Genomic DNA, 27,808 nt, shown 5'->3' with positions numbered 1-27,808 from the left:
TTATTCCTTTTACTGATTAGAATTTATGCTAAAATTCAATATTTGGTTCACCATAATAGTATTGCCAACTTGTAATTTTACAAAAGATTTGTATCATTGATATAAAGAATTGCTAAACCTTCAACCTACCCAGATTGTTTAATATAATATGTATAATTTCCTAAGGTTTTAATTTATAAAAAAATAAAAAATAAAAAAAACTCAATTTAGTTGTAGCACAGATCTCTTTTGACAGGTTAAAAGCAATCATAAAAGCAGACATAAGGCTGATAGAAGTGAAAACTAATGGTCATCCTAAATAAATGGAATGAATGTTACTCTTTCCAGTACCTTAGAAATTTGAAACTACCAAAATCAGGCAGAACACTTGCATTACCAGATCTGGATACATATTTTGAAGCAGCAAATGTAAAGTCCATAATAGCCTGGATAAGCAATGTTAATCCTCCAGTATGGGCAGAAATACATATAAATAGGGTTAAACTTATTAAATCAATAATGTTTAAAACACAAATCCCAAAGTTTTAGGAAGAACAGCCTGAACTTATTATATAGGAAACAGTATTAGAAAATAGCAAAGAATAATGCAGGAATTAAAAATAAATGAGGAGGAATTCATCTTCTTGAGGGAAATTTAAAAAGACCCGGACTTTAAGGCAAATTTGAAAGACAAAGGATTGGAGAGTTGGACAGAAAAAGGGCTTGTAAGATGCTATCAATGTTTGGGTCTGGGAGTTTCCTGCTTCATTTTACCAGTTTTCAGTTTCTCCTCCAGAGGTCCTCCTCTAGCACTTTTCCCTTGACTGGCAGGTTGATTGGTTTCACCTGCTCCCTATCAAGCAGTGGACTACTTAAGGAGTAATGTGGAATAATGTTCCAGAGGTTCAAACCTTCTGAGTTCTTTAGACATCTACAAACCTTAAGGTAAAGCCTTTGGTGTTTTTCCCAGCTGAGAGCCAAGAGCAGCTTAAAAGTCACTGCTCCATTCAACCTGATCCGCTCTCCTCTGTGCTCACCTGCATTCTTAACTTCCACAACAAAACTCAGTCTGTACTAAGACTCAGAGAATTTCCTGGACTCACCCTTACCCCTGATGGATAAACTCCAAAGACCCCTGCCATTTCCATTCCTGGTTCCCAGAAGTCAAATTGCAATATGCACATTCTGTGTAAATAAACTGATTTAATGCTCAACTTTCTCCTGGCTCCTGAGAGTGTTCTGTATGTGGGTAAAACAACTTCAGAAAACCATGACAATCAAATGTTAAACAGTTATGAATTAGTCCTTTGAAAACATATAAAAAATATATAACACTCCATGAATCATGAATTTCTGTAAATATTTACAAGTAAGAAACCTTAAAAAGTAAAATAAAGACAAAAATGGATGTACAACTCTAGGTATATGGCAAAAAAATCTTATTACAAAATCCAAAAATCTTTTAAGTCAGCTGTATCACATGTTTCTAAGTCACAAAGATAGATTTCTGTGAATGTTAAGTTAGAATGGGAGCAAGAGTTACAGACATAAAATGCAAAAAAATCAGTGGGAAAAAATATGAAAAGAAATGTATAAAACAACCAGGTCTTTATTTTGGAAATAATTTCTCTAGAAACTGTTAACAAGATGTTTTTTAACTGTTTTTGAACGGATGAAAAAATATTACACAAAACAGGCCTTACATTAGAGAAATTGTGATGCAAAGAAGGCTGATTGATTATTTACATATTGTTTGCACCTGCAAAATTATACAGCCGTTCAGGCAAGAAGTTATTAGAATCATGTAAGATACTGTTGAAAATGAATTAATCGTTTATGTGTATTGGCTTATAACTGACTGGGGGAGGCAGTGTTGACACATCTGAAAAACATATTCTCTTCCACTCCTGCATGTTGTAGAGGAACCTCTGGTGATGTAGTTTTTTGTTATGAAGTGAAATACAAATACAGAGTAACAATGTTGTTTTTTACTAACTAATCAGTGGAGATCAATGATGCACATTTTTATTATCAAAACTCTAAATAATAAAGAAATTAGGTAGCCTGATCAATGTGTTAAAAAAACATCAACTTGGATTTAGAGTGAGCACTACAAAGAAAATCTTGCAATTTTTCTTAAATTACATCTATGCACTGTAAACAATGATGTGTGTGGTTTTCATTTGACAAAATATGAAATATTAAAAGTCATTCAGAGAACGAACCAGAACAGACAAACAAAGAATTCAGTAAGTGTTTGTGGCACATCATGACAAAAACAGGAATGGACAGGCTTTGCATTAAAAACTATAGCCATCCATAGGGAGTACATGAACCAGATGAAGATAAAGATAGCAGGCTAAAAAAGGGAGAACTCATTGTCATTAAGCAGTTGGAATTGATCATGCTTGATATGGTGGCAGTGAAACCAAAAACATGGCTGGAACTAAACAAATATCCTGCAAATTATTAGAGATGGCAAAAGTACTCACTTTCCATACTTGAGTAAAAGTACAGATACTTTTGTTAAAAAATACTCTGGTAAAAGTGGAAGTACTGATTAAACTTCTTCACTCAAGTAAAAGTAACAAAGTACAGGCTTGTAAATTTACTTAAAGTATAAAAGTAAAAGTAGAAACCACTTTTTTCATGCCGTTGCCTACATTTTAAATGGATGTCTGCCAATAGCACTAGATCTCCGTTGTGTTCATTTTCAATCATCTCGTCGTCCATACTACTATGCTAACGCCGCCGCCACCAAGCTGCAATGATTTGCCGTGAATGAATACCGCCGAATCTGTCGATTCATCTTGTAGTGGTGCGGCAAATGCAACGTAGATTCCCATCCAATTAGATTAAATTTGGTATTGATGACGTGAAAAATAATAACGGTAACTCCATTGAAATGATTCGAAACTAAAGTAACAAGCCAATTTTTTTAAATGTAAGGAGTAGAAAGTACAGATATTTGTGTAAAAATGTAAGGAGTAGAAGTAAAAAGTCACCATAAAAATAAGCAGTAAAGTAAAGTAAAAATATCATAAAAATCTACTTGAGTACAGTAACGAAGTATTTGTACTTCGTTACTTCCCATCTCTGCAAATTATCCACCAGGTGAAACAAACATGTTTGGAACTAAGGGAAGAAAACTCAGTGTGCAAAGACCCAAGAATAAACTGGAAAACTGAATACCGTATTTTCACGACCATAAGGCGCACCGGACTAAAAGGCGCACTCTCAGTTATGTGTCCCATTTCTGTATTTAACACACACATAAGGCGCACCGGACTATAGGCCGCGTTTTTTATATACAGGTACAAGTCCTCTACTACCTTTAAATACCTCTACTGCGTATTTAAAAATACAGCGGGGGCAAAACTGAGTATGACTGTGCTTTATTCATGTATTTATTACAAAGTATTAATCAAACCTGGCAGCTGGCCGTGAGACAGACACATCGCAGATGACACAGCGCTGTGGTCACTCCTAAATTAACTTAAAATCCTGAAACCTGCTGACAGAATATGTTCGCTTTTATTGCCGGTATCCTGGTGCCTGCAGCTAAAATTATTTAGATGAAAAACACCTGCCAGCAGCCGCGGTGAACCCCAGGCTGCCCAGCCTACAGGCTGCTGATGAAGAGATTTCTGCTGTCAGCGCACTGCTGGTATGTGGGGGTCTGAGCGCCTCCGACAGAAATAGATAATCTGGATGAACTGACTGCAATTATTAAGTTTTCAGGTGGACTTTCTCACTTAAAAACATATTAAAACTACTTTATTCCCACTGATCACAGCAAATATAGCTGCAAGATTTAGATTATTTAGATGAAAAAACACCTGCCAGCCACCGCGATGAAGAGGAGGAGACGCGCCGGGGATGCTGTTGAATTAAGTTTTCAGGGAGAAAAATACAGCGGGAGCAAAACTGAGTATGATTGTGCTTTATTCATGTATTTATTACAAAGTATTAATCAAACCCATCAAAGTCATCATCCTCTGTTTCTGAATAAAAGAGCTGCGCTAAATCAGACATGCCAATTTCCCCTTCTTCGCTGTCAGTCACTTTCCGTACAGCGCGGCTCCTCAGAAATAATGCCGGCTTTTGCGAAAGCTTGAACAACAGAGCCAGCAGACACTTTAGTCCAAGCATCTACAATCCATCCGCAAACTGTGGCGTAATCTGCCCGGCGCTGCCTTCTTATCCTGAAACTGTGGTCTCCGTCGGTCATCCATCGCTCCCACGCCGCTTGCAGCCTTACTTCGAACGGCTGCTTCACACCGATGTCGAGCGGTTGAAGCTCCTTTGTCAGACCCCCCGGGATAACGGCGAGCACAGCGTTCATTTGATTCACCTTTTTTTCACATCGGCTGTGAGATGGGCACGCAGCGATGGTGATGCGTGGAAAAACCACCTAGTCTTCTCACATACACCTGCCTCAGCCACGCATCCATCCAGCCTTTTCCATTTGCGTTAATATCATATGTCATCAGAGCGCTGTCTGTCTCGCTGGCAGCTCCCAGATCAGCTTCTCTGATTGGTTGATGCGGCGCGTCCAGCAGCAAAACTTCAATTTTTCCATCTCGAGCAGCAGAAGCGCGGCGCTTCAGATGCTTAAACGCTCCCGGCGTGCTGCACCAAAATGCGCTGTGGGACCTTTTGCTGCACCTATATGCGCGTCAACCATTGACTTTGCATGTAAACTCGCTGCTTCTGCTGCACCTGCTGGGTCCGGTTCACACCGATGTCGAGCAGCGTTAATTTGTTTCCCCATGTTTTTCACATCAGCTGTGAGATGGGCACGCATGGAGTTACATATTAACAGCCATCGGCGTCGCCAGACCCCATTTACTGGGGCACGTGCCCCAGTATAAATGAGCTGTGCCCCAGTATAAATCTCATGAATATTTGCAACAGTATTACATTTTTTAATGCATCAATTTAGATAATTCCAACGCGCAGCAAGTGTGTTGTTAACTCCAAATTGAGGATGTATTAGCGCCCCCACGTCAGCGCATGTCACTGCATGAACTGCAGGTAAACTAACACACTGCTCTCAACTGTTTTGGATGGGACACTGTGCGGCCGCGACGCATTTTTAGTTCTGGTAATGTTTCTTACCTGTCAATTTTAATATTTTCCCAGTGAAACCACATGATTTATAGGCTACTAACTGAAAATGACTGCATTGGTTTGTAGATGGATATCAGGAAATTCCTCACACGAAGCAGAGACAGGGAAGCGGTAAAACAAGATGAGAGAGAGGGAGGTAAGGTCCCGTGATGAATTAGTGATTTAAGCTAAGCAGTTACATTAGGGACGTTATAAGCAATATGATTGATATTTACATAATTATAGATTTACGTTTTTTTAATGTTTGCTGTAGAGGATGAGAATGACGGTGCTGGAGTAGGAAAGGGAGGATGAGGCGAGACTGACAGGCAAGGGACAGGTGAGAGACAGGAGATACAGGACCATGAAGGTGATGAGGGAGCAACAACCAGCCTCCACAAATAAGAAGGGGACATTAGTGACTTAGGGGGAAAGCATGATGGTCCTAAACAAGTGAAGTTGTCCCACTATCCCCAGCACAAATTAGGAGTAAAAAAACGTTTGTTTAATTCAAAATGGTTTGAAAGCTTTTTATGATTGAAAAAGAAAGCCTTGTCATCAAGGATATGCAGTGTGTTTTCAACTTGCTTGATAACATCATATTCCCAAGACTAACACAGGTCATCCAGATCTCCCTCACAATCCCAGTCAAAAGCTGTAGTTATGAAAGGTCATTCAGTGTGTTGAGAAAGCTCCACATTTGGCCAAGGTACTCAATGGGACAAGACAGGCTCCATCATCTTGCTATTTTATCAGTTGAAAAGGAAGAACTTTCTAAGCTGAGTCACAGTCAAGTGATTGACCGCTTTGCAAAAATGAAAAATAGGAGGTACACTTTAATGCTCAAAAAATTAACTCATCCTGAACTTAGTTCAGGATGAGTTAACATTTCCCCTGAACTAAAACTCTGAAACCTAGAAATTAATGATTACTTCAGAATGTGTATAAGGAAACGTTTTATTTTTAAAGTTGGTAATGTCTTATTTTTTATAGCTGCAATGTTGAAAATGTTCATGTTTGTTAAAACAAATATGCTCTTACACTTATTAATATCTCAACTGGTAATTTTGGTTGGAATGTATCAGGGTTGGGCAGTGTGCTTGTCTGTATTTGTGTATCGAAGGAGGGGCATATGCGGTAGGGGGTCAGTGCCCCAGTAAAGCTTTGTGCCTAGCAACGCCCCTGTTAACAGCGATGGTGAGGGGTGGAAAAAAAACACCTGGTCTCCTTACATTCAGCCACTCTTTCATCATCTCCTCAATGAGGTGGTCTCAAAAGTCGCAGTTACAACACACATAAGGCGCACCGCACCATAGGGCGCACCGCACATTTTGAGGGAAAAAAAAGACGTTTAAGTGCGCCTTATAGTCGTGAAAATACGGTACAAGATATGGAGTGAAAAATCCTAACAAAAAAGTGACCAGACCTCTGAGCTGCCTTAACGGCCTTCTGCAGAGCCATCCTCTCATCAACAGAGGAGCTACGGTACCACACAGTTATCCAGGTAATTAGAACACTCTCCACCTCACAGTGGTAAAGGTTCCTTACGACTGAGCTCCCGGATCTGCTCTCCCCAACGCCCTAAGAAAGTAGAGATGCTGGTGGGCTTTGCTAACCAGAGAGAAAGTGTTGGCACTCCTGGTGAAGTCACTGGACAAATGCACATCCAGATACCTGTAGCTGAAGATCACCTCCACAGCTTCCCTCTTTCAGGTACAGGGGATAAAGAGCATCTTTGTCCGTTTTGACATCCACCACCTTCTTAGATTTCTTCACACTGATGGAGACGTACCACTGCACCAGGTGTACAACCTTGTCTCTGTATTTGGACTCATTATTGTTTATGACATGCCTAACTACTGCGCTGTCATCTGCAAACTTTACAATACAATACAGCTGGGGTCTCTTAATGAGCAGTCATATAATCATATTGTCATCTTATGTATCCGATAATAATCATGTCATAACTAATATTGCAAGACCTTATGGGCACCATAAAAAAGAAAATCACTAATCAAAGTCCTAACAAAAAACAAATAGCTCAAGACTTTGACAGTTAATCTGCCCTGTGTTTTACCCAATGACAGCTGGAGTCTTACCACTAGGGAGACAAGCTCCACATCCCTGCCAATGTATGGCCACCTGACCAGATCCCCTGCATCAATGGTTAGTTTTTACAACCCCAAAGTAACCCTTATGTAGCGTCTTCAGGATTCCCCCACCCAAGGTGCTTGGGACAGTTTTGCTCAGACCAGCTAAGGTACACCCTGGACTGTAATTTGTCTCAGATTAAGACAGAGTTGGTTTGAACATGGTTCTTTGCATTACTTCATGGAAAGAGCCCCCTAACGTGGCAGATTGAGAACTGGGTTTGGCTTTGAAGCATCCAGCTTGGAGCCTGCAGTAGTGCATCGGAGCAAGTCTGCATCTATTTTCCCAGCCTGGTGCGAACTGTTTGAAGTTTTATTCTTGCAGACTCTCAGACCATTGGAAAAGTTGTAGCAGCCTTTGTCCTGACCAAGATATATAAGCAACAAGCAGTAACAGCCTGGATGTCCTTTCACATCGTGAAGTGTCTTATAGCACACCCTTGCTAGGCTTTCAAAGTAAGAATCCAGGGACTCTACAAAATAAAACTTCTAAATTATACACAGATTGCAGTATATGGCTTAACATTATGACGCAAACTCAAACAGTTTCTATAAATTAGACTATATTAGCCTTTTCAAAATGCCCCCCACTGAAATGTTTAAATTCAAAGCCTCCCATTGTCACTGTGATGAAGCATATATTAACATAATATTTAACATTTGTAAATAGATTCTATCTGTCTGCTGGTCATGACCTTTTCTTTAACAAGGAGCCCTGCTAGACTTTCAAAATAAGACAAGAGGGACTCTACAAAATAAAAGAGTCTTCATAATACAGAGTAACTCATTGAGCCATGAGACCCAATAGGTCTTCTACAAAATAAAAGCCTATATAATATACTCAGCAATTTATTTCACTACAGGGATCTTTATCAATAACCCAGACGTGATTAGGTCTGGCGACTCCAGTCACCAGTAGGTGGCCAACCGCCGCTAGCTGTTGTGACATCAGTTGCAACATCAGTCGCTCAATAGGTGTGGCGATGCCACTCGCCAAAAGGAGTTGTGAAGTCAGTCTTCAGTAGGTAAGGCGACGCAAGTCACCACTCGGTATGATGATACCAGTCGCCATCAACCATTAACAAGCTATTTGCCACCTGGTATGGTCACATATGTTAATGTAAGCTGAGCCCAACTAGCACCATTAAGCTTTAAGTGCCACTCCAAATATTACACACACACCAATACGCACCAAGTGGCAGGCACCTCCAAAATTTCCTTGGGGAATTTTCTGGTTTGAATTATTACTATGTTTAACATTGTATCCAAGTTCATGTGGAGTCTCAGTTTTAAAATTGTATTCTATTACATGTTAATGTGTATTTTCGTGATAAAGTTGTTACTTACCCAAGAAAAAAAAGCAATACAGCAATCATCCAGGTGTAAATGCCAATTATGGGCTGGATTATGGTCACAACACTGATGTTGCAATGTGGGCATTGCATATTTCCAGGAGCATTCGTTGGCATCTGTTCCACCACCATCACCTGGTTTACTGTTGGTCACACTCTGTTAATAACACACAACTAACTCTCTAGCTCTAGTATGTACAGTAAAAATAAGTTTTTAACACAACACAAACTTCAACACTTTTCCAAAAGTGCTAATGACATGCTTGAAAATTACAATATGTATTATAATGTTAATGACACAGGGAAAAGTATTGAACAAACACAGAAAGGGTGGACGAAAAAGGCCTGGAAAAGCCAAGACATCAGCTGGAAGTGTTTTGGCTGTGAATTCAAACAGGTGTAGCCTTTACCGCCATACGCTCTGTCGCCCAGGGACCGTGAGACAGTTGACACCAGCTAACTTTTCTGATGTCAAAAACTGGACGTTATGTGGCAATTTTCTCCTCATGGAATATTTTCTATTATGAATATTCTGGATTACTTTTAATCTGTGGAACCTTATGGACGAATGGAATATAAACAATTGAAGACTTGATTTATAAAATGGTAACAAAATATTTAGTTAAGCAAAATAGCAATTAAAAAATAAAAATCAGATTTATAATCCCCACACTGCAGATATATTACAATCTGTCCTTAAACAAACTATTTACACAGTAACAGATAAAAACCTTTATATAAAACAAATATTACGCACCACATATTTGATTCATTAACCATTAAAACAACTATTTTCATTCATTTCAGATGGAAATATTCACATACTTGTATTATATTAAACTGAAATTCAAATAGTCACCACTGTTTGGGGCCAAATAACTTTTTCCTCTGATCATGGAGCAGCCGGCTTGCTTGGTCTCACAATGAATCCTGGGATAACTAGATGAGGTACACTGGATCGTTAAAAAGAAGGACGCATTTGTAGGCTGCCTAACAAGGATTCTTGGAACCTGACCAGACCTCGGCGCCACTCTATGACATAATCGACCTTCGAATCTGGCCTTTGGAGGATACATCCCATAAATTTGAAGACAGCTGTGGACTGTCTGTATACACAGGTACAAGACTCTGTCATGATGGGTTCAGTAAGAGCGACCCAAGTATGCAGAACACCACTGATGGACACAAGGATAAAAGTTCAATAAGTTTATTTGAGTGCAAACACACAGAATGTACTGGTTCTGGCTCGGGCCTGGACACTGGTTCACCGGAGTCTGCGTGGGAGACAGTTCACTTAGCGTTGCAAGCTGAAGCTTGATTTTCTTGAAGATAACTGATTGTACCTTGAGGGTTCTTGTGGTTAGCTTTGGGAGAGTCACTGTTGGATCTGGAGAGGAGTTCATCAGCAGAGTCCGCTTGCTGCTTCAGCGTCACGTCTTATAATGAACAGACCTTGGCTTAGGGGTTTCCAGCTCTTGTCCTGAGCTGCATGGAAGTTCTCTATGATTCTTCAGGTTTGGCTCAGAGGGTCGGCTCGGCAGGTTAGCTCTTCCTGAGCTTCACGAAGGAGACACAGGTTTCCTGGAAGACAGAGACAACGATTAGAATCCAGGCTGGATACAAAGTCACAAAGTTTCTCAGAGAATCTAGGCTTAGGCGCTGACCAACTGGATCAACACTGCGGCGTTGAGGCAAGGTCTGAAGACAGCTTATATAGTGGATCCTCTGATGATCTTGATGGGCTGCAGCTGTGCAGGAGGCTCCCTCAGAAGGATCCACGGCGGACTCTGCTGGAGAAGGTGGAACTTCTCCAGCTCCCAACAGTACCCCCCCCTCAATGACCGCCCCTTGGCGGTCCGGAAGAGGTCGAAGGGCAGGAACGCTCGTACTCCTCGATAAGGGCAGGATCGAGGATGTACGAGCCCGGAACCCACTGGCGATCCTCCGGTCCGTAGCCCTCCCAGTCGACGAGGTACTGCCATCCCCGACCTCGTCGACGGGAGTCCGCGATGCGTCGAACTGTGAAGGCTGGATGACCATCGACCTCCGGGGCGGGTGGTGGGGAGTCGGAAGGTGGGCACAGGGAACTAGAGATGACAGGTTTGACTTGTGACACGTGGAAGGTTGGATGAATCCGGAGAGACTGAGGCAGTTGGAGACGGACGGCAGATGGGCTGATGACTCAGGAGATCTTGTAGGGGCCTATGAATCTAGGCGAGAGTTTTCGGGACAGCGTGGACAGCCATACCTCTTGGCCCTCAGTGTACTCGGGGGCGGGACGTCTCCTGGAGTCGGCGAAGCGTTTGTTGGTCTCTGAAGATCTGTTAGGGTGGCGATGGTTTCTCTCCAGATTTTCTGACAGCGGCGGATGTGTTGGTTAACTGACTGGACCGAAATCTCTCTCTCGTCTGCGGGGAAAAGTGGTGGTTGATAGCCGAGACTAACCTGGAAGGGAGATTGACCAGTGGAAGCAGATCTGAGGGAGTTGTGCGCGTATTCTATCCAGGGGAGAAATTGGCTCCAGTCCACGGGATTGGTAGAGGTGAGACAACGAAGGGTTGATTCCAGCTGCTGGTTCATCCTCTCTGTTTGTCCGTTTGATTGAGGATGGTAACCAGAGGTCAGAGAGGGTTTACAGCCGAGAGCAGAACAGAAAGCCTTCCAAACCTGGGAAATGAACTGAGGACCTCGGTCCGAGAGGATCTCTTGGGGAATGCCGTGTAACCGGAATACATGTTTGATGAGGAGCTGGGCTGTCTGGAAGGCCGTGGGAAGTTTCCTAAGGGGTATAAGATGGCAGGCCTTCGAGAAACGGTCTACAATGGTGAAAATGGTGGACATACCTCGAGAAACTGGGAGGCCGGTGACAAAGTCAATGGCGATATGGGACCAAGGGCGCGAGGGCACTGGAAGCGGCTGAAGCAGACCAGAAGGAGGTTGGTGTGAGGCCTTATTACGGGCACATGTGGAGCAGGCCAACACATACTCCTTGACATCTCTATGGAGGGTGGGCCACCAGAAGCGTCTTGAGATTAAAGCAATTGTTCTGCTGACCCCTGGATGAGCAGAAAACTTGGCGGCATGCATCCATTGGATGAGACGGGACCTGACGGACGATGGTACATAGGTTCGGTTAGTTGGACCGTTACCTGGATCAGGTTCAGTAGCCAGGGCGGAGTTGATCAGGTCAGTGATCTCCCAGTTAACAACACCGACTGTACAGGAAGCCGGAAGGACAGGTTCAGGTGTCTCGGGATGATCGACGGAGTAAAGACGAGAGAGAGAATCGGGTTTGACATTCTTGGATCCGGGTCTGTAGGAGATGATGAGGTTAAACCGTGAGAAGAAAATGGACCATCTGGATTGGCGAGGATTGGCTTGCTTGGTTGACTGGATGTAGGCTAGGTTCTTGTGGTCAGTCCAAACAAGAACCGGATGCTCAGCTCCCTCCAGCCAATGTCTCCATTCCTCCAATGCTAGCTTGATGGCCAACAGCTCTCGGTCTCCTACATCGTAATTCTGCTCAGCGGAAGAAAGTCTACGGGAGAAGAATGCACAAGGGTGGATCTTTTGATCCGAATCAAGTTTCTGGGAAAGGACTGCTCCAACTCCAGAATCTGAAGCATCCACCTCAAGAATAAACTGTTTAGCAGGGTCAGGCTGCATAAGTACAGGTGCTCTGGAAAATAAAGATTTTAATTTATCAAAAGCAGCCTGCGCCTCAGGAGTCCACTGAAAAATGCGTTTGACAGAGGTCAGGGAAGTTAATGGAAGGGCGGTCTGGCTATAGTTCCTGATGAACCGACGATAAAAGTTTGCAAAGCCTAGAAATCTCTGTAGCTGCTTGTGGTTCTCTGGAACTGGCCAGTCTAAAACTGCCTTTATCTTGTCCTCAAATGGTTTTACCTGGCCGCCCTCGAGCACAAACCCCAAAAAGGTGACTGAAGACTGGTGAAATACGCACTTCTCGGCCTTTACGAACAGCTTGTTCTCCAGCAGTCTCTGTAAAACAAGGCGGACATGTTTCTTATGTTCATCGAGGTTCTTGGAGTAAATGAGTATGTCGTCAATGTAAACGGAGACAAACACATTTAAAAAGTCTCTGAGAACATCATTTACAAGGGCCTGGAAGCATGCTGGAGCATTAGTTAGACCAAAAGGCATTACCAAATACTCAAATTGGCCCAATGGAGTCTTCAAGGCTGTTTTCCATTCATCTCCTTCTCGGATCCTAAGAAGATGATATGCGTTCCTTAAATCCAATTTAGAGAAAACTGTGGCTCCTTGAACAGGCTCGAATGCAGAGGCGAGTAGAGGAAGTGGGTATTTGTTCTTTATTGTGATCTGGTTCAAACCTCGGTAATCAATACATGGTCTCAGAGAGCCGTCTTTCTTTCCAACGAAGAAGAATCCGGCGCCCAAAGGAGAGGAAGATGGGCGGATTATTCCTGCAGCTAATGATTCATTAATGTATTTTTCCATGGTTTCTCTTTCAGGCTTGGAGATATTATACAATCTGCTGCTAGGTAGTGGTGCGCCAGGTAAAAGTTCAATGGCGCAGTCATATGGCCTGTGTGGAGGTAGGGACGTCGCACTGACCTTACTGAAGACAGGAGCTAGGTCATGGTACTCGGAAGGAACAGAAGAAAGGTCAGGAGAGTCCATCTCCCCCCCACCTCTAGGAGACCCCACCAAGGGGGCAGCTGAACGGAGGCATGTTTCGTGGCATGAGATGGACCACGATTCCAGGTGACGCTCTGTCCAATTAATGTGAGGATTATGTTTCTCCAACCACTCGAAACCAAGCACCAGAGGGGAACATGCAGAAGGAAAAACAAAAAATGTTATTGTTTCTCGGTGGTTACCTGACAGAAGTAGCTCGAGGGGCTGAGTTTGATGGGTAACTTGGTGAAGCCTCTTTCCGTCAATAGCAGAAACACTAAGAGGCTGAGTCAGAGGAATGGTTTCAATTTGGAGTTGTTGGACGAGGTTAGAATCGATTAAGTTCCGTTCACAGCCTGAGTCGATGAATGCAGAAAAAGAAAGGCTTTGGTTAGCACAAAACAACGTGGCAGGAAGTAACAGTCGAGGAGATTTCTTAGTGTTAATTTGGCCCGCCAGACTCCTCAGATCCTCTGGCGGGCCCAGGCTTTTGATTTAGCCGGGCAGGAAGCGATGAAGTGTCCACTCTCACCACAGTATATGCATAATTTGCTTAGAAAACGTCTTTGTCTCTCCTCTGGGGTGAGCCTCGTGTGTCCCACCTGCATGGGTTCGACATCTCTTTCACCCGAATGAGAGGCCTGAATGGGCAGCGGAAGAGACTGGGACTTAGGTCTCTGAATGGGCAGCTGCTCTGTAGAGGAAGAACAAACAGTCACATTATGTGCGGCAGGAAAAAGTGTCCCCTGCTTTTTAGAACTGTTTCTGGCACGGATTCTATTGTCCAGTCTAATGGTAAGACGAATTAAATCTTCGAGGGTAGCAGGTTCGTCGAGGGTAGCAAGTTCATCCTTAATGTGATCATTTAAAGCCATGAAAAAGGCTGCCTTCAGAGCGCTTTGATTCCATCCGGAAGCTGCCGCTTTAACCCGGAAGTTGATGGAGAATTCAGCCACGGAAGAATTTCCCTGATTAAGATTAAACAGAGCTCGAGAGTCAATGGTTTGATCTGTCTCTTGGTTGAATACCTGAGTAAATTCAGAGAGGAAATCAGAGTAATAGCAATTAAGGCTATCGTCGGTGGCAAATCTAGCCTGAGCCCACTCCAAGGCTCTTCCTGTTAGCAGAGAAAGGATGAAGGTTATTTTTTTGTAATCCGTGGAAAAGCTGCCTGGAGAGTTCAGAAAAATCAACCGACACTGAAATAAAAATCCTTTGCAATCTTTCATGTTACCAGAAAATCTTTCTGGAAGATTTGGGCGGAACTCGGATGACGTCACAGCTGGTGACCTCGGAGGTGGAACTGGACCCGGAAATGGTTGAGGTACTGGTGTAGCATTAGCATCGTTCAAACGACTGGTGAAGTTCCGGACAACATGATCCTGAAATTCTATGCGGGTGTTTAACTCACTCAGAGCTTGAACTTGTCTGTGGATTTGGGCATCCCGCTCCTCCAATAGTTGACGGAGATGTTCTGCTGGGCCTTGAGTTTGGCCGCAGTGTTCTGTCATGATGGGTTCACTAAGAGCGACCCAAGTATGCAGAACACCACTGATGGACACAAGGATAAAAGTTCAATAAGTTTATTTGAGTGCAAACACACAGAATGTACTGGTTCTGGCTCGGGCCTGGACACTGGTTCACCGGAGTCTGCGTGGGAGACAGTTCAGTTAGCGTTGCAAGCTGAAGCTTGATTTTCTTGAAGATAACTGATTGTACCTTGAGGGTTCTTGTGGTTAGCTTTGGGAGAGTCACTGTTGGATCTGGAGAGGAGTTCATCAGCAGAGTCCGCTTGCTGCTTCAGCGTCTCACGTCTTATAATGAACAGACCTTGGCTTAGGGTTTTCCAGCTCTTGTCCTGAGCTGCATGGAAGTTCTCTATGATTCTTCAGGTTTGGCTCAGAGGGTCGGCTCGGCAGGTTAGCTCTTCCTGAGCTTCACGAAGGAGACACAGGTTTCCTGGAAGACAGAGACAACGATTAGAATCCAGGCTGGATACAAAGTCACAAAGTTTCTCAGAGAATCTAGGCTTAGGCGCTGACCAACTGGATCAACACTGCGGCGTTGAGGCAAGGTCTGAAGACAACTTATATAGTGGATCCTCTGATGATCTCGATGGGCTGCAGCTGTGCAGGAGGCTCCCTCAGAAGGATCCACGGCGGACTCTGCTGGAGAAGGTGGAACTTCTCCAGCTCCCAACAGACTCCAGTTTTAAAGGAAAAGGATGCTGAACCACATTATAACAAGCCTGTACAAAACTGAAAGAACATAGTTTAGTCAGGTAAGAGCAATATACTCTTTAGATGGCATGACAAAGACTCTCTTTGGAGGACAAAATGCACCACAAAAACACCATACCGTCAGTGAAGTTCTAGAGTAGCCCAGTCAATCACTTCACTTTAGTCCTTTTTAAACTTTAAGGAATTCACCAAAATAAGAGTTCCTAGAAGAACCCCAAAGAACCCTTCAGATTTAAAGACTGCTTATGTGAAGGAATGGTTCAAAATTGCACCTTGTGAATGGGGCTAATTTCTCCATACTTGAAGAGTCTTGAAGCTGTCATTACCAACAGAGGCTTTTGTACAAAGTATTAAATATGTACAGTATCAGTGAGCAGGTTCAGTACTTTCTTCTGTGTCATTTCACATTATTACCATTAACTTAATTCTTTTTTCTTATTATTTTGGCTTCTTTCTATCCACAGACTAAATCGGGTGTTACTTGCACCTGGTGAGTATTTCATGTCAATAGCAGCTTTATAATTATGTTTACCATGAAAAATTTTGATGTGTTTAATACTTTATTGAAATAATATTACTGGTGTTTTATATTTTAATATTTTAAACATAAACAAACAAATTATTATTGATTGTACAAAATTAAACAAAGTCACTCACCGTTCTGAACAATCTGGTTTTGTTGTGGATTGCACTGTATAACTGGTTGTTGAGCTAAACAGAGAAAACACTTAACAAGTAACTGATTTAAGAACTCATCACAAGCCTCTTGTGTATATATAATGGGAAAATCATAAAACTAGGAAATGGCCTGACATGTCTTTAAAAGGGGGAAAAAAAAGAATAATTTTCAATATAAGTTACATTGAAAACGGTCTCTGATCTCTTACCAGGCTGCGGATATTGTTGATTGACAGGTTGGTTAGAAGGCTGGACAAAAGACTGAGGACATGGCTGTTGAAGATATTGCTGAGCAATAGGCTGTGGATATGGCTGTTGAGGATGTTGCTGAGCAATAGGCTGTGGATATGGCTGTTGAGGATGTTGCTGAGCAATAGGCTGTGGATATGGCTGTTGAGGATTTTGCTGAGCAATAGGCTGTGGATATGGCTGTTGAGGATTTTGCTGGCCAACAGGTTGGCGACCAGGTTCAACAGGAGGCTGTGGGTATTGCTGAGGTATGTGCTGGGGATATTGCTGATGAGGAATAGGCTGAGGATGTTGCTGCTGAGGATATTGACCAACAGGTTGTTGATACTGCTGAGCACCAGGCTGGTTATAGCCCTTATCCACAGTTTGGGATGCAGGCTGACGCTCAGGTGCAGGGAGATTGATATCCAAATTGTTTCCCAAAGGGGAACCAGGATGTAAGGTGATATTTGGAGGAAGTTGAATATGTGGGTTCTTGCCCTCTTCTTTTTTCATTTTATCTGTCAAAAAATAAAAAAATAAATACTGTAATTAACTTAACTATGTCATATTGAATCTCACCAAAAGTTTTTTAAAGCCTTTCAGTAGAAAAAGTGTTGCGGCAATGTGAAACCAAGCTTGTTACTGTAACTGCTTAAGAGGGCTTGCGTGCTACATGGAAGAATTCAAGCAAAGTTGTCAGACAGGTTGGATAGATTTTTAGTAATGCATGATTTCTTTCCAAAACATCTTTTTGTTTACTAAACACCACACTGAAAGTAAGAGTGCCATCTCAAAACAATAGATTGTTAGATTGTGTGTTATTAATGTATTATCATTTTAAAAAATTTAATTAATTTTTTTTACATCATAATTACTCATTTTAGTGTATCACATCATGGTTTCATGTGGTAGAACAACATAAAAGTGAGTTGAAAGAGATATTAATGGAAACATTTTTTTTAAATAAAATCTATAAAAGGGGGTATTTAATCTTTAGTTAAAGCTGTCAATAAATAATCACCAAATCACCAAGAAATTCCATTACAAAGAAATATAAAAACTCTCGTAAGCACAAAACCAACATGGACAGCTTATTTCAAACTCTCCCTCTAAGAGATTCTTTCACCTAAATAAAAGAAATAGCTGTTCTGATAAAGAATAATGATCCGACTGATGCAAGGATCCTACTGTGGCTTATTAATTAACCACCAAGCTAATCAATAAGCCAACTTCTTTTAATCTAGTCTACCTAAGGTAAAAACACTAGTTTGATACCCACAGTTCCTTATAATTAAAGTCTGATGGTCTATGGTGAAAACCAGTTGATAGGGGTAAGCTGCTGCCAATGTATAAAAGGAACAATCCGTATTTTTTGTTTCAAAGTACACACAAAGAAATATCCAAAGCAGCCTAAGACATATGTTATAACCATTTTCTGAAAGAGTTTATCATCTCAATACTTTCCTATTGACATTTTTACAGACTATAAGAGGCAAAATAATTTGCTCCAGAGAGCTACAACATGACCATTGTTCTTTTAAAATTATATATAAATTACTTAATGATCAAATATAATCCATGAAAATATTTGCAATAATTTGTACCTGTTGTATCTTATATCAATGTAAGTAAAGACATGCAGTATACAAGTGTTTCTTACTAAAATGCAGTTGTTAAAAAATCACTAATTACAACCATCATATCCTCATTTTTAGTTTAATGCTATTGAAAACACATTTATAGACTAGAATTTTACATTAGAAAATATTTTAATAAAAAATAGGGCAGCCTTAATCAAGTCTTTTTATAGGTGTTACATGATAGTTATTTCAAACAGGCACTTATTATTTGTCAAACTAGCTTTATTGGAACATGTTCTTCTGTGATGTACTCCTATATAATTTCCTTTAATGCTTCTCTTAATCTGAATGTTTTAGAATTTCTCACCTTCTGTTGGATTTGCGAAATGCCTTGAAAGATATTCAGGATTCAAAACAACCAGGGTGTTCTTTTTATCTGATTCTGAATAAGAGTGAAATGCAACAGACATTCTGTTTCAGATCAAAGGTGGAGCAAACTAGTAGGTGTGGGTGTGGACAGTGGGTTCTTTAAAAATATCAAGTCCTCTTGTAACATGTTGCTGCACAGCGACAATTGTAAGAAAAAGTGCTGGCTGAAATTCTTTTTACTTTCACTTTGTTTTTATTATTTTTCTGAATTTTTTTTTTTCTGTGACTGGAGAACTCTTGTTTTAGGATACATTTCTCAGAAATAAAGATTCAACAGAATTTACACTTTAATATATATCAGGTTAAAGATCAGCTGAAGTTCAATCTCAGTTTCAGGGCAAATGTGAAATTGTAACAAAATGTGGCTAAAATGATTTATATTGGAAACTTTGACTAAAATGTTGAAATAAGTACACTCTGCTCTGTGTTTACACCTTTAAGTTTTGTCCCCTGTTTCTTTCAAAGAAGAGATCACATGGGAGAAACTCTTTAAATAACATTGTATGATGTATATTTAAATAGCCATGAGATATGACAACAGATTTTGACAGAAATTGTAATCTTATTCAGAGTGGAGAAATTGCTTAGCGTCTCTGATGGAAGTGCTTAGCAACCAGGCTCTCTTCTCAATGAAGCCGGACTTGAATCACAGTTTAAGAAGTTTATACAACTCCAGCATGCCACACCATCATATCATTACATCGTGCAGGTTTGTAAATGAGGAGATATCCATGGCTCCAGCCATATCAAAATATTACACTACGTATATATATATATATATCTATATATATATATATAGATATATATAGATATATATATTTATATACCGGTGTATATATATATATCTATATAGATATATATATATATACATTCCGCCGTCATCGTAGGTCAAATGCAAAGCACTCCCATACAGCAGACCTATAAGGTGCTGCTGGCGCGTCTTCCAACTCCTGTCCTTTCCCACTCGCCATACCTACACAATTCTCCACAACAACTGATTTGTTTCTGCTACACCTGGCTACGCTGGTTCGCTTCTTCTTCTTCTTCTTGTTTACTACTGGTGGTTGGCTTTGGTCGCAGTACCGCCACCTTCAGCTCTGGAGTGTACACGCTTCACCTATGAGAAAAAGGAGCAGCGCATGAACCAAACGCAACACATGCGAATCGAACCGAGACAGTCGAACCAAACGGTTCGGACGGTTTTCATAAACCGTTCCATCTCTAATATATATATATATATATGCATCCTCCGTCAGGTTAATGTGGTCACTAACCTGTGTTTCCTCTCTCCAGATTTTCCTTCCTTAGAAGCCCTACCATCTGCTACCGCAGATCCACAGCCTGTTTATTTAACACATGCTTTTTGAATTATCCCACGGTCTGTCTTGCCTTGAATATTAGGACCTCTGTTCTGAGTCCTGAGAACCTTGGTAATGGTAATTCCAGAATGGTAATTTCTAAAATACGGAATACTATATCAAAGATATATTTAACAATATAATATAACAATATAATTGTTTTAGTTCTTATTTTTCAAGAGCAATGGCAGAGGGTCCAAAAAGCCACTTGCAGCTTTGAAACAAAAAGTTGCAGACCCCTACTTTATACACTGAATTCCAGTCTCTGAATTGAGTGCTCAGAGGCCAAACAAAACGCTTCTTAGGACTGTAATCTAGATGTGTGAAATAAACAAGCTGCATTGTAATAACAAAATTTAATCAAGCTGCCAGGTGTAATAAATCTAAAAATAGATCAGGTTTCTTAATAGATGAATAGATTCTGTGGATTCTTCTCTTTTATGATCCATTAATGAATTAATCATACTGCGTTTTAAGACCTTAACTAGAAAAATGCCCAGTGTTTGCCACAGCTTCTCATTAGATAATCCCTTAGAAAATGTATTTTCTACTTCCAGGTCAAGTTGAGTGGATGTGATGTGTCTTTGAGATAGAAAAAGCACATGGCTTTTTAATAGTTATCAACAATAAGGATATAGATTCTGTAGGGATACCTACCTGCTGCTCTGCTTTTTTCCTTCAGCTCCAACATTCAGCCTAGAACCACAGTCAGAATCAGGTAAATACAAATAACTGACTTTTAATCAGGTTTTACAGGATTTTAATCAGGCTTTCAAAAAGAAAGATCCATGTGAAAACTCAGTGTACCTCTGTAAAAAAAAGTTTATATGATTTATACTACATTTCATAGGTTGAATATTTATATACTAGTTGAAAATAACTATGTGTTGATTTAAATTATTTACACAAAGTTAGATGGTGAAGAAATGTAATTTCTTCGAGTTTATGTCTGTCTGCTGGCATGGGGGATCCCGGTTCCTGGCATTGGGAGCGGGTTTGGAATATTGGAGTGTTTTGCCCCATCCTTGCAGGGGAGCCGGCTGGACTCTCTTCCACATCCCCATGAGACCTAAACCCTATGGACTCTTGGGTTGGACCACTCAGGGACAGGGCTCATATGGGGTTTGGACCCTCGGGGGTCAGGTAAGAGGGCTCTCACCTGGTTGATAGCTGTGATATCCGGTATGTCATGCAATGCTATCTATAAAACATCTAAACTTTAAATAATTTGAATTTAGAATAGAAAGAAATTGGAATCATAACGAGGAATCAGAATTGGCGCCGGAATTATTCATATTCAAAGGATGACCAATCCTGGTGCCAAGGTATCTGAATTTTCCCAGTCTCTAAACCGCTTCCACATTAACTTCAAGAGGCTGATGCTCTAAATTTAATAATGAGCTTTTTTTTGTGTGTGTGTGACCAGGTTGTTGTGTCTGCACCATGAAGTCAGCCCCTGAACCTCCTTTCTGTCAGGACTCCTGTCTGTGTGTTTGTGTTTCTGTGTTTGTCTCCCTACCTCCACTAGGAGGCGCCTGGTTCTGGTCCGCCTCCTCACACACCTGCTGATGGTTTTTCTCGTTAACGGAGTGTTCTTAAGCTGCTGACTGCCACTACCTCAACGCCAGAGTGTTTGCCAGTTTTGGGAAGTCATCCTGCAAACTAGATTTTTCTGACCTTCTCTCCCTGGAAGGATCAACAGAGCTTAAAGCTGAGCTGAGGTTACAAACAGGAGGTTTGGATCCACTTTCCTCAAGAGATCCTCTGGGCTTCACACTGAGAAAGGGATTCATCTCCACTAGACCCGTTCAAGTACCGCAGGAAATCTGAGTGGCAGCCAGCTTCTCCGTTCACCTACAAACAACCACATTCTGGGTAGACCCTGTTCCGCCCTCCACCGAATCAGACAAACACTGGAACAACAGCATACAGACTGGAGTCAAAGATTCAACAACTTCTCTGTAAACGTCAGTCAGCAACCAGATCCTCTTCTGCAAGTTCACGGATCAAATTTTCCACTGAGCCTGAACTTATCGCTGTGTCTTCCCCTCACTTTTTAGTTCCGATTGAGCAGTGTTCAGAGCAACACTCTCTCTGCATTATCTCTTCAATAAAACCTGTTAAACCTTTTCTCCTGGTCTCCCTGTTTGGTCTTCAGCATTTGGGTCTGAACTTTAGTAAAATCATGACTTTCCTGTTCACTGTCTATTCCCCTCCACAAATCAATCCCATCAGCAATGTATCATCTGCAAATTTAATAAACTTTATTGCGGTGGGACTGCTGAGGGTGAATGCAGAGTAGTGGGATTCCACCCTGATGGATTACAGATAGTAAGAGTAAAGGATGTATGTTTGTCTGATTTGAGACTGTAAAGATTGCAGAGCTTAAATCACCTTACTGTTCAGTTCCTCAAACTAAAGGAGTACTATGTGAAGTTTTGTGAAAATATGGAAGCATTTATATAAGAAATGACAGATTAAATGGCTTGTTCATCTCACAACAGAAATAATGATTTTTATATGTGCTCATTTTGTGTTATGCATGAGTAATGCTCATGCATACAACTGCTACCAGGAAACAGATACAAATTCACAAAGAAGCCACATACAATTGTAAAAAATGTGAAGAATAAAAAAGCTTTAAATGAACCAGGGACAGGTTTGGGTGTAAGAAATGCTACAGATATATAACAGATAACTGCAAGGAGCCTCTTTGATAAACTGATTCAACAGAGAGTAAACATAGAATCAATAAACGTTAAAAAACAATCCACTGGACTTTGTTTCCAAGTTGGAAGACATTTCGCTTCCCATCAAGGAAGCTTTTTCTGTTCAAAATGTCAGAATAAGCAATTAGTTCGTGGCGTTATAGAGTGGTCCAAACAAAGCCTTGTTTTGTTTAGAAAACATGCAAATTGAAACGGACGAACGGTTCTGCCCCTTAGGAATCGGGAATTGTTTGGGATCTTTGTTAGCCTGCAAAACCCAATACTTGTCTATGCCTCTGAAACAGGGGCCTTGTTTTGGCCTGGCTGACCAGGCGAGATGTTTTGGTCCCCTATATGGGGGTGGGAATTGAGATCATGGCAGAAAGGAATTAACTCTATCGCTGCATTGTAGGTTGTTGAAAGCTGGAACTTTCAATGGAATCTTCACCAGCAACTTCAAAGGTATGGTGAAAGATTTTCAGGAAAAAAAACTTTTCCACACGCACAATCCTGTACCCGCTCCCGAGAGGAAACAGTATTCAATGTGTGTTTACATTAAACCAGGGGTGTCAAACTGATTCCAGAAAGGGCCACGTGGCTGCAGGTTTTCTTTCCAACCAAACAATAGCACACCAGACTCCATTCATCTCATCAAGTCATCATGTTCAGATTGGACTCACTTAATGAGATGACTGGAGTCTTGTGTTCTATTACTTGGTTGGAAAGAAAACTTTCTGGAAACAGTTTGACATCCCTGATTTAAACGCTCTGTTTAAATGTTGCTGTTTGCATCACTTATACAAGCTCACAATTTGTTCACTATGTCAGACTCATCACCTGTGTAAGTGAACATCAGGACAATCTGGCCTTATGTAAACATATCAACAGAATGATTGACAATTAGGAGGACCACTTATTTTGATGATCCTCCACTTTACCTTTAAGCAAGTAGCTGCCAAAAACTGTTGGCTCATTTTCATCTCTCTTTATGCATTTGTTTTATTATATGCAATAATGACCCAGAACGATGCATTACCTCTCTTCAACTGTAGCTTCCCTGGAAAGTTAAATGAAGGTTAGGAAAATGAAAAGTTGTTTGCTCTGATATTCTGTCTTTATTTTGCATGACCACACTATGCCATCATGACAGCAAACACACACCCTGTTCCTAAGAAACTGTATGAACCAAGAGCTCTCAAACTATAGCTTAAGAAACAGCCTGGACTAAATAAATGCTGCATGTAATAATGTTTCAGGGTAATGTTTTGTGGGCAAGAAATTATAAAGTGAGGAACTGTCAACTAAGGGCCCTGTCACACTTGGACAATTTAGCCAGCATGTGCCTGACATCCCAGAATCGTCTAAAATGCTGGCATACGGTGAACTTTCTATGCATATTTTCAACTTTGGGCGTATGCATGGAGTATTCATCAGTCCGGAGCATATTTCCAGTAACAGCCTAAATTATGCATAACACACAGCAAAACATACTCATAACTTATCCAACGTATGGCAGCGTTTTTGCTAAATTTTTCGTATGTCAAGCATATGCTGGCTAAATCATCAATGTCATAAAACGGGACAGGTGGACCTAGAATTTAAGGTAAGACAGCCAGTAGGAAAGTTCAAAATTAGTGCTGTCAATCGATTAAATTTTTTTAATCGCGATTAATCGCATCAATGCCGGAGTTAACTCGCGATTAATCGCATTTTAATCGCAAATTTTTTTTCTGATTGAAAATCATTTAAATACTCTCGATGACATACAAAAAATACATACAGGCTAGGTTTGTGCCAATGTTCTTTTTTTTAAATGAAAACAGGTCACAGACACTGATTTATGAACTGCTAAGCTGTTGTGATAGAATGCCTATCTCTGACCTGCTTAGATTCAAATGACATCATAGAATTCCGCATATTAATTAGGCTGTAATTCCATCAACTGTCAATTTTTTTTTGTTTATTTTTGAATTTCTCCAGGTTTATTCTACTGTTGAAATGCCCCTCTTCAGACCGCTAAACAAATTTATCTTATTTATCAAGTATAATATATATATGTATATAATGCTTATGCATTCCCACTTATTGTTGTTCACTTTTAATTTTTCTGACTCTAACTAGTCCCGCAGTTTTCCACCGATTTCAACAATTTTGGTATCAAAACGTTCAGCTTGTTCAGGAGAATTATGCTATGTCTTTTGGTAAAGATATTTTTTGTAGTTTTTACGATATTCAACTTTTTCTGCGATTTTGTGTCCCATTGAAATGCATGTAGAATTCTTAGATTTCAGCAAAATTCAGCTAAAACTTCATCATCTTTGACCTTTAACTACTTCAGCATACTTTCAGCTATAAACACCATTCAACTTTTAAAATGTTTCTGTGTCTTTCTGCTATTACTGTTTAACTCAGCTTTTTGCTAACTTTTACAGTTTTGCTTCAGTGAAGCTTCAAACTTTAATGAAAATTTTAAAATTTTCAGATTTACAGGTGCTGGTCATAAAATTAGAATATCATGAAAAAGTAGATTGATTTCAGTAATTCCATTTAAAAAGTGAAACTTGTATATTATATTCATACATTACATACAAACTCATATATTTCAGATGTTTATTTTGTTTAATTTTGATGATTACAAATGACAACAAATGAAAATCTCAAATTCATCATATCAGAAAATTAGAATATTGTGAAAAGGTTCAAAATTGATGGCCCCTGGTGCCACACTCTAATCAGCTAATTAACTCAAACCACCTGCAAAAGCCTTTAAATGGTCTTTCAGTCTAGTTCTATAGGCTACACAATCATGGGGAAGACTGCTGACTTGACAGTTGTCCAAAAGACGACCATCGACACCTTGCACAAGGAGGGCAAGACACAAAAGGTCATCGCTAAAGAGGCTGGCTGTTCACAGAGCTCAGTGTCCAAGCACATTAATAGAGAGGCGAAGGGAAGGAAAAGATGTGGTCGAAAAAAGTGTACAAGCAAGAGAGATAACCGCACCCTGGAGAGGATTGTGAAACAAAACCCATTCAAAAATGTGGGGGAGATTCACAAAGAGTGGACTGCAGCTGGAGTGAGTGCTTCAAGAACCACCACACACAGACGTATGAAAGACATGGGTTTCTGCTGTCGCATTCCTTGTGTCAAGCCACTCTTGAACCACAGACAGCGTCAGAAGCGTCTTGCCTGGGCTAAAGAGAAACAGGACCAAAGTCATGTTCTCTGATGAAAGTAAATTTTGCATTTCCTTTGGAAATCAAGGTCCCAGAGTCTGGAGGAAAAGAAGAGATGCACTTCATCCACGTTGCTTGAAGTCCAGTGTAAAGTTTCCACAGTCAGTGATGGTTTGGGGTGCCATGTCATCTGCTGGTGTTGGTCCATTGTGTTTTCTGAGGTCCAGGGTCAACGCAGCCACATACCAGGAAGTTTTAGAGCACTTCAAGCTTCCTGCAGGTGACCAACTTTTTGGAGATGCAGATTTCATTTTCCAACAGGACTTGGCACCTGCACACAGTGCCAAAGCTACCAGTACCTGGTTGAAGGACCATGGTATCCCTGTTCTTAATTGGCCAGCAAACTCTCCTGACCTTAACCCCATAGAAAATCTATGGGGTATTGTGAAGAAGAAGATGCAATACACCAGACCCAACAATTCAGAAGAGCTAAAAGCCACTATTAGAGCAACCTGGGCTATCATAACACCTGAGCAGTGCCACAGACTGATCGACTCCATGCCACGCCGCATTGCTGCAGTAATACAGGCCAAAGGAGGCCCAACTAAATACTGAGTGCTGTACATGCTCATACTTTTCATGTTCATACTTTTCAGTTGGCCAACATTTCTATAAATCCTTTGTTTTTATTGGTCTTCAGTAATATTCTAATTTTCTGATATGATGAATTTGAGATTTTCATTTGTTGTCATTTGTAATCATCAAAATTAAACAAAATAAACATCTGAAATATATGAGTTTGTATGTAATGTATGAATATAATATACAAGTTTCACTTTTTAAATGGAATTACTGAAATCAATCTACTTTTTCATGATATTCTAATTTTATGACCAGCACCTGTATAATAGAAGTCTATGGACGGAATTCTTCAATTGCTAGAGTGCGTGCTCTAGCTTTTGAGCTGTTCTGGTTTTTCTGAACAAATTGTTCTCACTTCCTCATTTTTCACTCAGTTGAAATAAACTATACATCAAAACGTAGGGATTTTTGTCAGGATTCCGAAAATGTAACCCTAATTTGTGTGGCATTTACAGTTGTCCGACAGTTTGGCCCAGACCGCAAAGAAGTCCACACTTCCCCAATAGAAATCCAATTAGAGATTTTCCAAAAATCACAGACAAAATCCAAAACGATACATATATTCGTATCGCTCCCATTTATTAACTATTTGATGTACTAACATGAAACTTGGTATACAACATCTTCAGAACCTTCTAGCACTCACATTGAAGGAATTTCTTCAATATCATTTATGGTTTAGCTGTTTTGCTGACTTGTTCGGGAAAAGGAAAACGCTGATTCTGAGAAAAATCCTCAAACTCAGAAAATGCACATTTTTACATCGTCACTGTGGCCAAATAGTTTTTAGTAGAAACATGAAAGTTGGCACAGACCAAGCCGATGCCAACAGTGAAATCATTTTTGAACACCTTTTACGGTTTTGGCTCACCGCTTGTTTGTTCGGAGGGAAAGTTTTGCTTTTGACAGCTCAGCTCTACCATGGAACTCCATGTTATTTAATGAGACCAGCAGGTGTGACAAACCTTTTTATTTCTCCTTCCCATTAAGGTTGTGAATGAGCTACAGCCATAAACATTATCCCAATCGGAGACAAAGGATAGCCGTCGCTTAGACTGAAAGAATTTTCTAGATACCATTTACGGTTTGTCTTCAGCACTCATTTGTTCGGAGTTGACTTTCCCATTCAAAAAAGCCTGAGAGGAAAGGAACGAAAGTGAAGCGCTTTTCTCTCTTTCACTGACAGGCTCGTTAAGCGTTGTCAAGGTAACCGAGCTTCAAAGGGATTTTACCTCTGCTACTTTAAACAGCACATTTTAATCTAATGGAGGGAGACAACACTGATTTAACATTTGGAAATGGATACAATATGACTACTGGCCATGACCCTTCCTTTCACATGCAACCCTGATAGACCCCCACATACCAGCGGTGCGCTGTCAGTAGGAATCCCATTCAACAGCAGCCTCTGGCCGGGTCGCCTCCTCGCGGTTCACCATGGCAGCTGGTAGGTGTTTTTCATCTAAATAATCTAAACTGCAGGCACCAGGATAATAAAAGCCAACATATTC

The 27,808-nt window shown here is 40.8% G+C and overlaps 1 protein-coding gene across 1 annotated transcript in view; it reads right to left on the bottom strand.

Annotated features, from left to right (window-relative positions):
- LOC119774339 (cell death-inducing p53-target protein 1 homolog) overlaps positions 1–18,422 on the bottom strand; it is a 55,166-nt gene extending 36,744 nt beyond the window's left edge. The window contains exons 1-4 of the mRNA XM_038271794.1: positions 18,352–18,422; positions 16,383–16,922; positions 16,153–16,206; positions 8,589–8,736 (exon numbers count right to left, since the gene is read on the bottom strand). Coding sequence (XP_038127722.1) covers positions 8,589–8,736; positions 16,153–16,206; positions 16,383–16,917 — 737 coding nt within the window. The 5' untranslated portion in view covers positions 16,918–16,922; positions 18,352–18,422. The remainder of the gene's footprint in view (positions 1–8,588; positions 8,737–16,152; positions 16,207–16,382; positions 16,923–18,351) is intronic.
- Positions 18,423–27,808: the final 9,386 nt, after the last annotated feature.

The sequence above is a fragment of the Cyprinodon tularosa genome, unplaced genomic scaffold (assembly GCF_016077235.1).
Source record: "Cyprinodon tularosa strain WSP-4 unplaced genomic scaffold, ASM1607723v1 ctg81, whole genome shotgun sequence".
Lineage (NCBI taxonomy): Eukaryota > Metazoa > Chordata > Actinopteri > Cyprinodontiformes > Cyprinodontidae > Cyprinodon > Cyprinodon tularosa.
Note: the sequence above shows the minus strand (reverse complement) of the source record. Positions and strands in the feature narration are given on the sequence as shown.